Source organism: Epinephelus moara, chromosome 23 (genome assembly GCF_006386435.1).
Source record: "Epinephelus moara isolate mb chromosome 23, YSFRI_EMoa_1.0, whole genome shotgun sequence".
NCBI lineage: Eukaryota > Metazoa > Chordata > Actinopteri > Perciformes > Serranidae > Epinephelus > Epinephelus moara.
Window position 1 is genome coordinate 2,527,398 of NC_065528.1, and position 14,539 is coordinate 2,541,936.

General features: G+C 40.8%; 1 protein-coding gene across 3 annotated transcripts in view; it reads left to right on the plus strand.

Annotated features, from left to right (window-relative positions):
• msrb3 (methionine sulfoxide reductase B3) overlaps positions 1–14,092 on the plus strand; it is a 21,964-nt gene extending 7,872 nt beyond the window's left edge. For 2 of the 3 annotated variants that reach the window (XM_050036105.1, XM_050036104.1), the window contains 6 exons: positions 2,323–2,473; positions 6,821–6,929; positions 7,318–7,395; positions 8,451–8,479; positions 10,056–10,153; positions 12,980–14,092. In XM_050036105.1, the coding sequence (XP_049892062.1) occupies positions 2,398–2,473; positions 6,821–6,929; positions 7,318–7,395; positions 8,451–8,479; positions 10,056–10,153; positions 12,980–13,159 (570 nt within the window). In that variant the 5' untranslated portion in view covers positions 2,323–2,397 and the 3' untranslated portion in view covers positions 13,160–14,092. The remainder of the gene's footprint in view (positions 1–2,322; positions 2,474–6,820; positions 6,930–7,317; positions 7,396–8,450; positions 8,480–10,055; positions 10,154–12,979) is intronic. The other variant, XM_050036103.1, reaches the window with a different exon arrangement.
• Positions 14,093–14,539: the final 447 nt, after the last annotated feature.

Here is a 14,539-nt window from a genome sequence, read left to right on the forward strand (position 1 = left end):
ATAGTTAGAATTTTGTCATTAAAAAAGCTCATAAAATCATTACTGCTAAGGGCTAAAGGAATACAAGGCTCAATAGAGCTTTGACTCTCAGTCAGCCTGGCTACAGTGCTGAAAAGAAACCTGGGGTTGTTCTTATTGTCTTCTATTAATGCTGAGTAATAGTTTGCTCTGGCATTGCGGAGGCCCCTCTTATAAGTTTTGAGACTGTCTGTCCAGATTAAACGAGAGCCACTGGTGCCCTGTTCTCTTCACAGATGAGAGCAGGTTCACCCTGAGCACATGTGACAGACGTGAGTCTGGAGACACCATAGAGAATGTTCTGCTGCCTGCAACATCCTCCAGCATGACTGGTTTGGTGGTGGGTCAGGCATATCCTTGGTGGGCCACACAGACCTCCATGTGCTAGCCAGAGGTACCCTGACTGCTGTTAGGTACCGGGATGAGATCCTCAGACCCATTATCAGACCATATGCTGGTGCGGTGGGCCCTGGGTTCCTTCTTATACATGACAATGCCTGGCCTTATGTGGCTGGAGTGTGTCAGCAGTTCCTGGATGACGAAGGCATTGATGCCATTGACTGGCCCGTCCGTTCCCCACACCTGAATCTAATCGAGCACCTTTGGGACATCATGTATCGTAGCATCCACTGCCGCCACATCGCACCGCAGACTGTCCAGGAGGACATCCCCCAGGAGACCATCCGTTGTCTCATCAGGAGCATGGCCAGACGTTGTAGGGAATGTATACAGGCACGTGGAGGCCATACACACTACTGAGCCACATTATGAGTTGTCCTGAGGAAATTCACTTTTAATCCACTTTGATTTTGGGTATGATTCTGAATCCAGTCCTAAATGAGTTAATGATTTTGGTTTCCATGGATTGTTCTTACATTATTTTGTTCTCAAAGAATTACACTATGTAGTCAGTAAAGATTTTCATCTGGAATATTTCATTCATCGAGATCTGGGAAGTGTGATTTAAGTGTTCCCTTCATTTTTTTGAGCAGTGTATAAATGTGTATATATATATATGTGTGTATATATACATATTTATTTATATATATATATAGATATAGATATACATATATACATATGTATGTGTATATATATACATATATATTGTGTGAAATACATACATATATATATATATATATATATATATATACATATACATATACATAAGCCTATATCCAGCCTGTTCACATTCTTAGGGCTTCAAAAATAGCGGCACTGCTTGACACTGAGAGCAATTGACATAGTGTAAGTAAGGGACATTGCCCAACGCTGTGCATTTAATGGTTCACGCCCCCACATCGACAGCCAGCCAGCCAGCCAGCCAGCCAAGCCAGCCAAGCCAGCCAGCAAATTTGTGTGAAAGGAACTAAAGGCCTGTCTCATACAGATGTCGGTCCCAAATATAAGTCAGTTGAGGTCAGTGATTTAAGCTACTAATAGCCTGGGCTATTAAGTTTTACAGGGTGTATACACCAAAAGATGCCCTGTGCATCGCTATCAGATGCTGAGGGGCATGATAAAACATCAGTGTTTGACAACCTGGGAATGAGAACAGTTTGATTAAATTACATAATCTGAAATCATGTACATCATCAAATAATAGGACAATACTGCTGCCTCATATGACTCAACCTTGAATCTAAATGACATCCAGAGACCCTTGGTCAGTGTATGATCTAAAGGAGGTGTGAATGTGTGTGCATGTGCTGTAGTACTGCAGTCACTGCAATTGAATGACCAGTATAAAGTCCATTATAAAGTTCTCTGGTCAGAGCATAATATGTGGTGTTATGTTCAATTGTAAAATCTTTCTGTTGTAATTAATCATCTTTATTACCACCAGTATCATGAACAAGTGGATCTGTTGTCTCAGAGCTGTGATAAGAGTCTTTTGTTGTCGCATTTTAAAGCCACAATGACTTTGCATTTTCAGTTCTTATTTGCACAATTTGGTATTGTTGGTTTGGTTGAGTTTTTCTGTGTGTAATCTGGTCAGGGATATGGATTTTACTTTCAGAGCACAAGTTGTCTTTCATTTAAAATCTGATAATTTTAGCCATCAGCAGCTGAAAGCTATTCAGGATTAGACTTCCATGCAGGATAAGGTATTAATGTTTTTAGTTTTTCTAGGTGCGTTTCCGTGTTCCTCATGTCTGTTAACCAATGTCCTTCAAACTCTGTATTAACAGTGGGAATCCCAAACAGATCCTGATGACCAGCGCTTTTATTTCACGTCTTGTCTTTAATACTGTTCAGTATCTTGACCTGTTTTGTCTCTCCCTTTGTCTGCTCCCCTTCATCCAGCCTAGTCCTTGGTTGTAGCCCTGCTGAGAGGTGTTTGGTTCTACTGGTGGGTGGAGTACCCTCTCTCCAGCAGCCATGTCGGGCTTCAATCTGCTGCATCTAATAACCAAGAGCCAGCCTGTAGCTCTGAGGTCCTGCAGTCTTCCCTCAGGTCCACTGACTGGGTGCTGTGTGCCTGCTGTGCTCTGCCTCTCTAAAGCCTTAACACCTGGCTGGTGTGTCAGCATGTCTTTACTGTCCCACTCTACGTGTGTTCAGAATGATGTGAGCTGCTTTTAGTTATTTTGTCACATTTGATCGGTCGTCCCAGGGAAGATCGATCAAATTTTTTGCAGTGAACGATGCTTGAGAGCTCCCAAATTGGTACTAATCTGAACAGGCCTGGTTATTGGACCTCAGTACTTTTTAACTAACAAGTGATATGTATTTGCTATTGTAGCAATGAGTATCAAAAATGTCCAGATACTGCAGTTTATAGCAGTGAATGCTTGGTCTGACTCTTCGACTTGTTTTCTCGTTCTTTGATCAGATATTGCCTGATTTTAAAGTCAGATTTTGTGTTCATGTAGTGTTGAAATTAAATGAAAAATAGGTCTCAAAAGGCAACTATTTCGCCTTGGAATTAATTGTTTTTCATTGTGACATACATTTTCCATGCCACATTTTAAAATGAAATCACAACCCAGAAAACAAAAAAGTGTATTACACTTGAGTGTTCAGCGGAGAGCAGCATACACCTGCCAATAACAAACACAAAGCACTGTCATTAGTTTACATGAGGAGGTACAGGAGAACTGTTTGTTTCTTGAGATGGAAAGGCATTGCTCATGCCAAAATGAAAAATAATCAAAATAGATATTGAAGTGTTTTTTTTTTTCACATACGCCTTGTGCTGATCGTCACCGATATGCCAGTAACAGTGACAAAAAAGAAAATGCTCCCCTACACTTGCTCATGAAAACCAATGACAGTGTAGTATTTATGGGCCTTTTCCACTGTCACTTTGGGCTGCGCAGAGTCAAGCCATGCCTTCTCCGGAGTAGGTCCAAAAGCTGGGCCACCCGCCCTCAAGCGGGTAGAGAATTAATCCAAGTTGTGAGTATTGTTTTACCAGGATAAAGTGTTGTGTGTCGGTATGCCAGGTGCCACAATCCTCGAGTGCCATCAGTCTCTCTCTTTGATGCGCTGTCTCTCGGAACTAGATCAAGTGTATGATTCATAATTGATATGCTATTCGAAGCCTAATTCTTATACAAATGATATTCATACTGGTTTGAATAAGTAATTTAATTGTAATTTCCCATCTATGCTGAGCAACAAATTTTTGTAAAAGGAATTAAAGGCCTGTCCCATAAAGACGTCTGTCCCAAATATGAGTCTGTTGAGGTCAGTAATTTCAGCAAATAATGGCCCGGGCTATTAATTGAAGTTTTCGGGGTAGATACACTAATGGATGCCCTGTGATCGCAATCAGACGCTGAGAGGCATGATAAAACTTCAGTATTTGACAACCTGGGAATGAGAACGGGTTGATTGGAGTACACAAACTGAAATTATGTACATAATCAAATAATAGGACAATACTGCTGAGGTGACGTCTTGCTAACCACAGCCGACCCCCGCTGACACCCCTTCTTCCCCTTAAACAAGTGTGTGAGAGACTTAACTCCCCTCTGTCTGCAGGATACCAGTGAGAAAGGCATTTTCATAAGTTTCTGTGTTCAGCTCTCAGTACCTCTGTAGCTTCTAACTGAATCTCAGTGGTTTGGAGTTTAGTTTCTCTCCTGCATCCTGTTTTTTCTTTAGATATCTGCTTTATTTTACCGTTTCATGTCTGCTATCAGCTGTATTAGAAGTTGTGTGAAGTTGCTGTTTCGAAAACTCAACTTTCCTTATTTTGCTGCTTCCAAATGAAAGCTTTTACATAACAAAAGGACAGAGGACTTTTCTTGTGACGAATCTATAGGAAGTAAAATGTGTTTATCACTGAATTAGCGAAACTTTGTTAGTGGCTTTTCTTCAATGAAGGAGAGTCTAATAATACGGCAGGGAGGAAAGTATAAGCATAAACAGCCACAGTGAGATGTTAAATGAAGAGCTGCAGACACTTACTGTCTTACTACACCTCTGTAAACAGCTCACCTCCGACAGGTAAACTTCTCTTACCTGTAATGCTTAAGCAAATGCAGCAAAAATAACAGGGAACTTTAGCCGTGGATCAGCCCACTGCTTTTAAACATAATCACTCAAGACAAGCCATCATCAGTTTAAGACACACCTTCAAGTGGGTAGCCCTGTTGTCATGGAAATGCAAATACCTGCTGTGCTGGGCTGACAGTCCAAACCAAACCAAACCAAACCAAGCCAAGCCAAGTCAGCACATGACTGTTGAAAAGGGGTATTAGTATTGGCAGGTCTATGCTGCTCTCTGCTGGAGAACGTGTACGTGTAATACACCTCTTTGTTTTCTGTGATTTCATTTTAATGTGGCATGCCACTATGAAAAACAATTAATTCAGCTATTAAAGACAAGAGCCTAAATGAACATAAGTTTGTCATTTAAATATGACACAATAAATGCAATATATAAAAAGCAAATACATTGGACAAAGTGTATTGTATCTCACTAAATTTCTGTTTGATTTATTCTTACTTAGGCTTTTTAAATCTTTTATAGTTATATGCCCGTATTTTTTGAAGGGCCATAGTGTATCAGTGGTTTTGCATGTTGTAGCACATTTACTACAAATGACTCACATTTTTTAAACCCTGCTATTGTGTTTTACTAACTTGGATATTTTGTTGACTGCTCCAGGAGTCCATTGAATTCTATTGTCTTCTTTAGAGTTTGAAAACCAAGCAGTTGTTATATAATCCAACACAGTGGATATCAAGTCTGTATAAACTAGTCATACTAATATGCAATGTTTTTTTAAGGCAAACTGCATTCTAACTACATTATCACACAGCAATAACATATTTTAGACAAACATTGCAGACTTGATATTCAGCGTGAAAGATTACAACTGTGCTGACTAATTTCCATACTGTACAGAAACGAACGGAAACAATTTTTTAAATTTTTTTTAATCTTTAATAGAGCAACATTAGCATTCATTTGCAGTCACATTTTGTGGCCACTTGTGTCAAATAATCCCTGAGTTCTGAAACATGGAATCAGTAAAAAGACTTGTTCTGGGTACTCAGCAAACTTATCCAAATGACTCAGTAAACCTGGGTCTTGACGCATTTGGGCACAAAAATGACTGGGCTTTTCTTGTAATCACGGCTGACATTCGTGCCTGTATGCGTATTATCAGATGTCATTTCACAGAGATAAAAAACAAAAAAAACACCTCACTTGTAAGAGGTTAGAGGCTCCAGATATTCAACATCTAAAGAGACTCCAGGTACACAGTGGAATTAATCTTAATTAATCTTGAAGGCCTGAAACTGCTTTGCTGTGTCAGGGTGGGCTCTTCTGGATCATCACCCACACACCCTTAACATCCCGGTCTAAGACACAAACATTAGAGTCATGGGTGGTCAAAAAATCCAATGGAGACCTTTTAGAATGGTTCATATCTCATCTGAGTTCAGCATCTGTTGAGTTTTTAGCTCTACTCACATGCTACTGTCACACAGCTGAAGTGCTAACAGAATAATCAAATGATTCACGCTTTGCTTTCTTGCAGCTTGCATGCACTGATTGTTGTGGTTTTGTTTAACGTAACACTTATTTTTGAAAGGTTGTATTGCACATAGGTTCTTTTTGTGTTTTGTTTTTGGATGAAAATAAGATATATTTTTAGCTTCGCACACTAATCGTCATTTATCCTTGCGCAAGTTGTGTCTGCATGATGAAGCAGTGATGATTCTCTGATGCCTGAGGAGAAAAGTGTCGGAGCAGGGTGTTCACACATCCATGTTGGAGCTGTGGAATTGAGATCTATTCAAGATCTACTTATCATGTCAGAAAAATGACCTGGAACCACATGTAAAAAAAAAAAAAAAAAACCCTGGACAACTTACCTCTATGCAGTTTATCCTGAACAGCTGGCAGTGACACACACACATACACACACATACTGCTACACTGAACGTCACCTCGGGGAAACATTTTCTTCAATAAAAGCTCACATCTCTCGTACAGTTCATTCTTACATACGGAGCTCTTCTGTGGATATGACAGCAATTTTAGAGTTGATGTCAAACATAGTGGAGTAAACACATGGTCATACATATTTTCAACTGTCAAATCTTTGACAAAATAACTGCTTGTGTGCTGCAGCCGGAAGTCTGATGAATTTACTTTATTTTTTATTGCCGTTGTAGTAAGCTCATTCTTATGGCCCACCTGCTTTTTTTTATATTTGTACCGAGACGGAGGAAGGTTCTACAGTTTTGTTGTTAGCTAGACATAAGGGATAGTGTAATGGTGCCATCGGACGACCTGCATAATTAATATGTTTTTGTCCTCCCTGCTTCCCCCTACCAGGAGCACGTAGGACTAAGAAGACATGGCCAGTGAGCTTTACTCAGGAGGAGCTGAGGGAACGCCTCACACCAATGCAGTACCATGTCACCCAGGAGAGAGGAACTGAGAGGTAGGACACACTGCTGGAACCACTTTTTTTGTCATAGATTTGCAAGTCATATAGCAACCTGATGCACTCTTTATTGCAAAAATCATAGCAATCCTCAAACCAAGGTTATTACCAGGGACATGATTATCATACATATCCCGGGAAACTTCTCATGTTTCATTCCTTATTCTTTCAATCAACATTCTTAAGGTTGCTTCCATTGTCTGAAGTGTCATTGCAGTGTTGTCAAGATTCATTTAGTTTTGTCAAGTTTCATTTAGTTTCATTCAGTGTTCTCGGATTTTAAGGCAAAAAGTGTGCTGACAGGATCATGGTGTGTAAAAACAACACTTACTCATTTGTTCATCATATTGATAAACCATTCACTAATACAGTCCTTTTTCCACAGTGCCTTCACTGGACACTTCACAGATCATAAAGATGAGGGGACCTACACTTGTGTTGTCTGCGGGGCCCAGCTGTTCAGGTAGGAGCTGAGCTGTTTATATGGCTATGTCCAAAATCACTCACCACTCACTATATAGTCCACTATAAAGCGACTTTGCCATTTTGTAGAGCTGTCTGAATGTTTAGTTGGAATTATTGTAACTTATATAATGGACTCAAAGTATCCCACAATGCACTGTAAAAAGTAGTGTACAACTGGCGGTCAGTAACCAAGCACTATATCCCATCATGCATCACACTGAAGTAACTAACAGACTGCATGCAGCGACAGACGACAGGAGAGAGAGCAGCTTGATTACAGCTTGTTTACATTTTTAACTGTCGATGGTGAATTTAATGTGTAGTTGTCGGTCCCCGAAGATATCAAAATAAATCGACGTTTAATAACGTTACAGAGAATAGAGTTGTAACACTAGCTAACACTAGCGAGCTGGGTCACTACTAGCTGTGATTTGTGCTGTAATGGTGTAATGTTTAATGTTACACTTTAAATTCCCAAGTTATCACTTTACTAATCGTAAAAGACAAACGTCAACTCATCAAGTGATAAACTGAAAACTAATTACATTTTTAGGACAAGTTGCAATCGCCCTCTGTCCTTCTGTCCATCTGACAGTATACTATTGATAGTGTGTTTAATGGGAGCAGAGCAGCGCATTCCAAAACAAATAACCACAGAGTACTTCGTAATGTTATTAGATTAGGGGAAATACACTCCATAAAACATGTGTTTATCACATTTTGCATGCTGGTATTTGTTATGAATTTACCACCAGTCACTGTTGAAATGGCATGTTTTCACTGTGCCACAGCAATGACATCATTAACGGTGCACAGAAGATGACGTAAGTGGTGTCCGAAAGTGTTTTTCATGTTGCAGATGAGCTCACTATAAAGTCACTATAAAGTGTGTATGTTTGGGTGTGAAAGCCTGACATAAGTTTACAGAAAGAAATGTTGCCTGATAGCACCCATGTGGAGAATAAGCTGTAGCAATCATTTGGAATTAAACATTTTCAACTGTAAATGAAATTAACAAACTTTTTCTAATTTTCTAATTGTTTCCTTTTATAGCTCGAAAACTAAATTCGACTCAGGATCGGGTAAGTTGAACCACAGTTTCTCACCTGCAGCTCTGTAGGCTAGGCACAAGCATCTCTAAAGCCTGACATTCTTTTGTGAATGTACTAAATGCTGGTATTTGCTAATCATTAACCTACAATCATTGTCTTTATGTACAAACTTTTTTTTTCTTGTTTGGGGTTAAACTCTCCATCAGTTAAATTGAGTCAATGAGTAGCTGGTCCATTGACACAATAACCAGTCAGTGTGAACAGATGTCTGCAGCATGCAGCAGTTACAGCATGTATGGATCAGTGATGGGCAGCAGGCTTCAGTGGCTGTGCCATTTGGAATTGCGACCCCTCTTACAGCCAGTGGCGTTTCTGTGTTTCCATTATATGTGGCCATGTTTCATTTGGATTACTAATGCACATAAAAGCCATCACACTCATGGCTGCAAAATTATTTAATCTGCCGTCATTTTCTTTTCTGTTATGACAGCTCCATCAGATCTGGGCCCTGGTGGCCTGCAGTGTAAATTAGAGTGCACTTCTATAAGGGAGGGGAACATTTACCTTGCTTGATTTGCAGAGAACAGAAAGTTATTTAGATCTTGTGGCCAGTTTGTTGTGAATGTTATGGACCATGCTTTAATTTATGCTACAATCCTTCGGAGTTGCCAGTTGTGATGTGAACACAGACCAGTTGCATATACAGCCAGTCAGCAGGGGGCACTGCTCCCCATCTAGACACAAATATAGCAGTCCTGTTTCCAGGCTCTCTCCCTGATTTAGTTTTAACAGTGCCTGCAACCAGGGTTGGAAATTAACCTTTTTGTCCACCCTGCATTAATTACAAGATCTGCCAGCCACTCAATAGATTACCATAGTTTTTTTTGGCTGGTGAGTGAAGCAAATCTAGCAGCCACATTAATATTCTACCAGCATTTTGCTGTTGGCTGGTGCTAATTTCCAACCCTGCCTGTAACTCCACACTCCTCAGTGATGAGGTCGGGCTCCCCTAAAGATGAGAAAGTGAAGTTAAGCATCTAACTGGAAACATTCCAAAATGCGCAGAGATGCTTTGGCAGACAGAAATAAGGCCAAACTCCCAGTTGGCAAAGAGGGAATACCTTGAAGTCATGCTGGAGAAGTATGCATATATGTAAGTTTTCAGCTCTGCGAGGCTGCAGTGGTGCTTTGAGCTAAATGCTAACATCAGTATGCTAACATGCTCACAAAGACAATACTATCACAGTGACGTTTAGCAGGTATGATGTTTACCATGCTCACCATCTTAGTTAAACATGTTAACTTGTAAACAATTGCTTTGTAGGACAAAAAGTTCAGCTTAGAGTGATGGGAATGTGATTAGTTTTGCAGGTCATAAATGGAAGTATTGGGCACACTGAAAGTTTGACTTGATGATGGCAATAGAGGAGAAGACAAAGATGACAGGCTCCATCCTCTGGGCACCATGGATACCTGCACTGAATTTCCTGGCAATCCATCCTGTAGCTGTTGAAATATTTTAGTCTGGACTGAAGTGGTGGACCGACCAGTCCACACGTTATTTGTATGCTGACACCTTCCTAACATGATTCCGTCATGTGTTCAGGTTGGCCATCCTTCTCTGACCTTGTGAAGGAGGAGGCCATCTCTGTGGCAGATGATTTCTCCTATGGGATGCACCGAGTGGAGACAACCTGCAGCCAGGTACACTATAAACATTGCATTACACCCCTGTTTTTGTTTACTTTTGTACCACTGACTCACTGTGAGAATAAAATCAAATGCACTTGCTTTCCTGAAGCGTTTCACAGAAATATAACCTGTAGTGTCTCCCTTTAAAGGTCCAGTGTCTGGGATATAGGGGCATCTATTGGTAGAAATGGTATTTAATATTCAAAACTATGTTGTCATTAGTTTATGATCACCTCAAAATAAGCATTATTGTATTTTCTTTGCCTTTATGAGCTATTTACATCTAGATAAGGAGCGGGTCCTCTTCCATGGAGTCTACCATGTTGTTCTACAGTAGTCCAGAGTGGACAAAACAAACACTGGTTCGAGATATGGCCATTCACGTTTTGAGTTTGCATGTCAGCCACTGTAGTTCTCCTACACGTATGACATATGGGAGAAGTGACAGTTCTGCAATTTCACTGCCAGATGCAACAAAATCTTACATACTAGACGTTTAAAGGTTCTGTATATAACTTTTTACATAGTAATCATTTGTGATTGCCATGGGTGAACGAATTGTAACATAACTGAAACACTAGGACCTTCCCCTTCCTGGCCTTTGGACAGATTTCTGTGTAGAGGACTCAGGACAGATTTTGTGGGAAACTTCAAAGAATATGAGGTTTACGGCGCTCCCCAGTGCCGTGCCTCTTTCAGCTCCCCTACAGTGCCAACAGTGTACAACACTTGCTAAAGTTATCTTTGAAAGGAGCCTGCTAACATCAACAAACGACTGGCATTCACCAGTCAACACGTGCTGTGTTACCATTTCATACATTTTGTAGTGATGGCCCGCACACGGAAATTCACTTAGCGGCTGTAATGTTAGCAACTCCATTTCAGTCAGACCAGGACCCAGTGTCAGGGGTCTGATCCCGGAAAGCCCCGACCCCCAAGAGGATCAGCAAACTATTTTTATTCCTGTCAGTACACAGGTTAGATCCAGTGCTGTTGCTGGCCACCAGCTGGCTGTGACCAGCAATGCTGGGGTGTGTACTGGCTGAATTGGAGTTGCTACGGCCAGAGACTGAAGGTCTGTCTCTGGAACTGCTGTCCGCTCTTAGGCGAAGGACTGCAGGCTGTGCTAGCAAGCTAATTCATGTCACATTTATCCAATCAAGTGCCCCATGTCATCATTTTCTACTGACCTTTAACAGCATATAGGTTCCTCTTTTTTACCTGTCACCAGGTGAATGAATAGATGCTTGTTTAATACAGATTGGCAGTGAAAAGATTAACAGATGATGTGATGAATATGAATTACCAGCAAGTCTTTTGCGATTGAACTCCCGAGGGAGATTTGCAATCAAGTTGCAGCAAGATAAATCCCCCATGGAGTCCAGACACTGGTGGTTGTGATGGTTGATGACTCTGAGACTGAAGGCTGATGAAGCTGATGAGGCTGATGAATCTGCGAAGATTCTGCGGTGATGGGGAGTTAGAGGGTGTGTACAACTGCAGCATGAAAGAAGTAAAAAAAAAGAAAGACAACCATATATAAAACATGAAGCAGTAAGATGATGGGCTAACGGAGAAGGTATGTCACTGTGCTATTGGTTGACTGTGATCAGCTGACAGAACAGCTGATGTCTCAGTTAATAGCTCCCAAAAATGACAAAGAAATGAGTGAGCATGCGTGCAAGGAGTGAATGGTAGATGTTTATGAGAAATATTTTAAAGACCTAGCATGCAAAATTATAGTCTTCCTGACTGAACTTTTGCTGGAGCTTTATTTAGCCAGACTCCAGGGGCAGGTTTGCAAAGTACTTTTTCAGTTAACATTACAAAGTAACCAACACCAGATCCATGCAGCATAGCTATATTACAGCTAGTTGCCTGACGTAAGCTTGCTGCATGGATCTGCTGTCTGTTGTTCGTAACATCAGTTTATAATGTACAGTAATTAGCAAACAGTTAGCTACTTAGTATCATGGAGCCAATAGTCCAAATCAAATACAGGAACATTGCAGATAGTAATGGTATTCTAAATATGATTGCAATTTATTTCTAACCTTCTATCAACCAGATGCTAGTAGTTCTAGGTCTTGCCGGTCAATCACTTTCAGTCTTGTGTACCCTACGTAACTGTTTTGGTGATGCCCAGGTGCTTCCTTGCACCTACGGAGCATGAGCGTGAGCAACAGGATGCTAACTACAGTTCACTTAACAGCCAATGCTGTCATTAATAAAACATTTCTAGAGTTACATACAGAACCCACAAGTCTGTGGTGGCAAGTGTGTTGTTTTATGCTGCAGTCTGCTGGGGAGGAAGCATCAGACACAAAGATGTAAGGCAGCTCTACAAACTAGTCAAAAGAGCTGGCTCTGTGATTGGAGTCAGGTTGGACACACTGGAGGAGGTGGTGGAGAGATGCACACTGAAGATGTTCGAGGCCATCATGAACAACCCAGATCATCCAATCCACAACACCTTGATGGACCAAAAAAACCTGTGGTGGACGGCTCCTCTCTCTTCGATGCAGGACAGAGAGATACAGAAGATCTTACTGTATATACCAACAGCCATCAGGCTTTATAATTCTTTGACATATAATAGATGAGCTGACAGACAATTGAATTTCCCCTTGGGGATGAATAAAGTTATTCTTATTATTCTCAACAAAGACACTTTGGGAAACAGCAGGGGACACTGCCACCAGTCACAGAAAAGACACGGCAATAATTTTTGCAACAACTAATAGGATCACAAGTGGACAGGCTGATAATGTGGAACATGTACAACTTGATACTTACATTCAAAAAAGCTGCAAATCAATCTTCTCCATTTTGTTTCAGTGTGGATCTCACCTGGGACACCTGTTTGATGACGGACCAAAACCCACAGGGAAACGCTACTGCATTAACTCAGCCTCGTTGGGTTTCCAGCCCAAAGACGCCGACTCTTCCACCACTAGCTCCGAGGCTGTGGGTGGAGCTGCCAGCAGTGCAGTGAGCGATGGGAAGACAGAGCTGTGAAAGACTCAGGAACCACAACAGACTGACGACTGTGCCTGTGTACGGAGAGTGTGGGTTCCGTGTTCTTGATTCACAATATAAAGATGAAGTAGGTGAATATATTGCGAAAGAAAGCAAGGTGCTCAGACACAGAGCAGAGAAATACTGTAATGTATAATCTATCACGAGGGAAAGTGCACGCTTCCAAAACAGTCACAGTCAAATCTGCAAGACACACTGTTATCAGCTGTTTGCCTTAAAGGGAACTTGAAGTATTTTCCAACCAGGGTGTTATTCTCAGATGCTATTGGTCATGATAACATTATATTTGCAAAGTTTGGGGGACAGGGGAGCTGCTGGAACAGGACGTGGAAAGCTCTGCAGCTTACCAAAATAGTTACAGGGAGTTCCATCAAAGACTCTGTTTACATTTGGTATAGTCTTGCATAGCCCGACCTTTTATCCACAGTGCTGTGTCAGTGCAAGGGAAGGGAAAGCACCAGTTATCATTCTGGTAATAGAGAAAAACACCCATGTTGAAAAATACCAGCATTTTCCCTTAATTCCCTTTAATTTCCCATGTCTGGGTAGTAGCATTTGGTCTGCTAATTTAAACTTGGATTGCTGTGTAGTAGAAGACAAAAACATATAAGTATATGATATACAGAGGATTGTTTTATATTCTGACTAAAAAGTATTTTATTAGAGTACATTTTTGAAGTGATATTTGATACTGAGAGGTTTTGAGGATTTGATGAAATTGCTCACGTAAGCACTACTGTCAGCAGTGACACAGGTAATGACAGAGCATACTGTGACAGATGGTACTGTGGCCTTTAGGTCAATTGCTGTATTTGTTCCTTTAGTTTGTTTGCAGTTGCAAATATTTTCAGTTCGTGTTCACGGCTTGCATTGAAACAATTACTGGCTGAATAAAATACATAGAAACACTGTGACTTTATGAATTATTTTTGAAAACTGCATTTACGCATTTACAAACTAATTTCAACTCAAGGTCTGCTTACTATACTTTACTAAACTTTGATCTCATGGTCTTCGTCACTGGATGGAACTGGATTTGACCTAAGCGTGGAACCTGAGCATCAGAGGTAATGGGGATGGATGTAACAAACTACATTTCCTCTTGTTACTGTTACAAAGTTTTGTTTTTTTGTGTGTAATTGTACTTTTTATAGCTCTGTGCCAGCGAATGCCACAGCCTGAAGCATTATGTTTTCAGGTTGTCTGTGGGTCCGTCCCATTCTTGTGAACACAGTATCTCAAAAATGCCCCCATGAAATTTTCTTAACTTTCTCACAAATGTCCATTTGCATTCAGCAATGAACTGATTTGACTTTGGTGGTCAAAGGTCAAGGTCACTGTGACCTTGTTTATCTTATT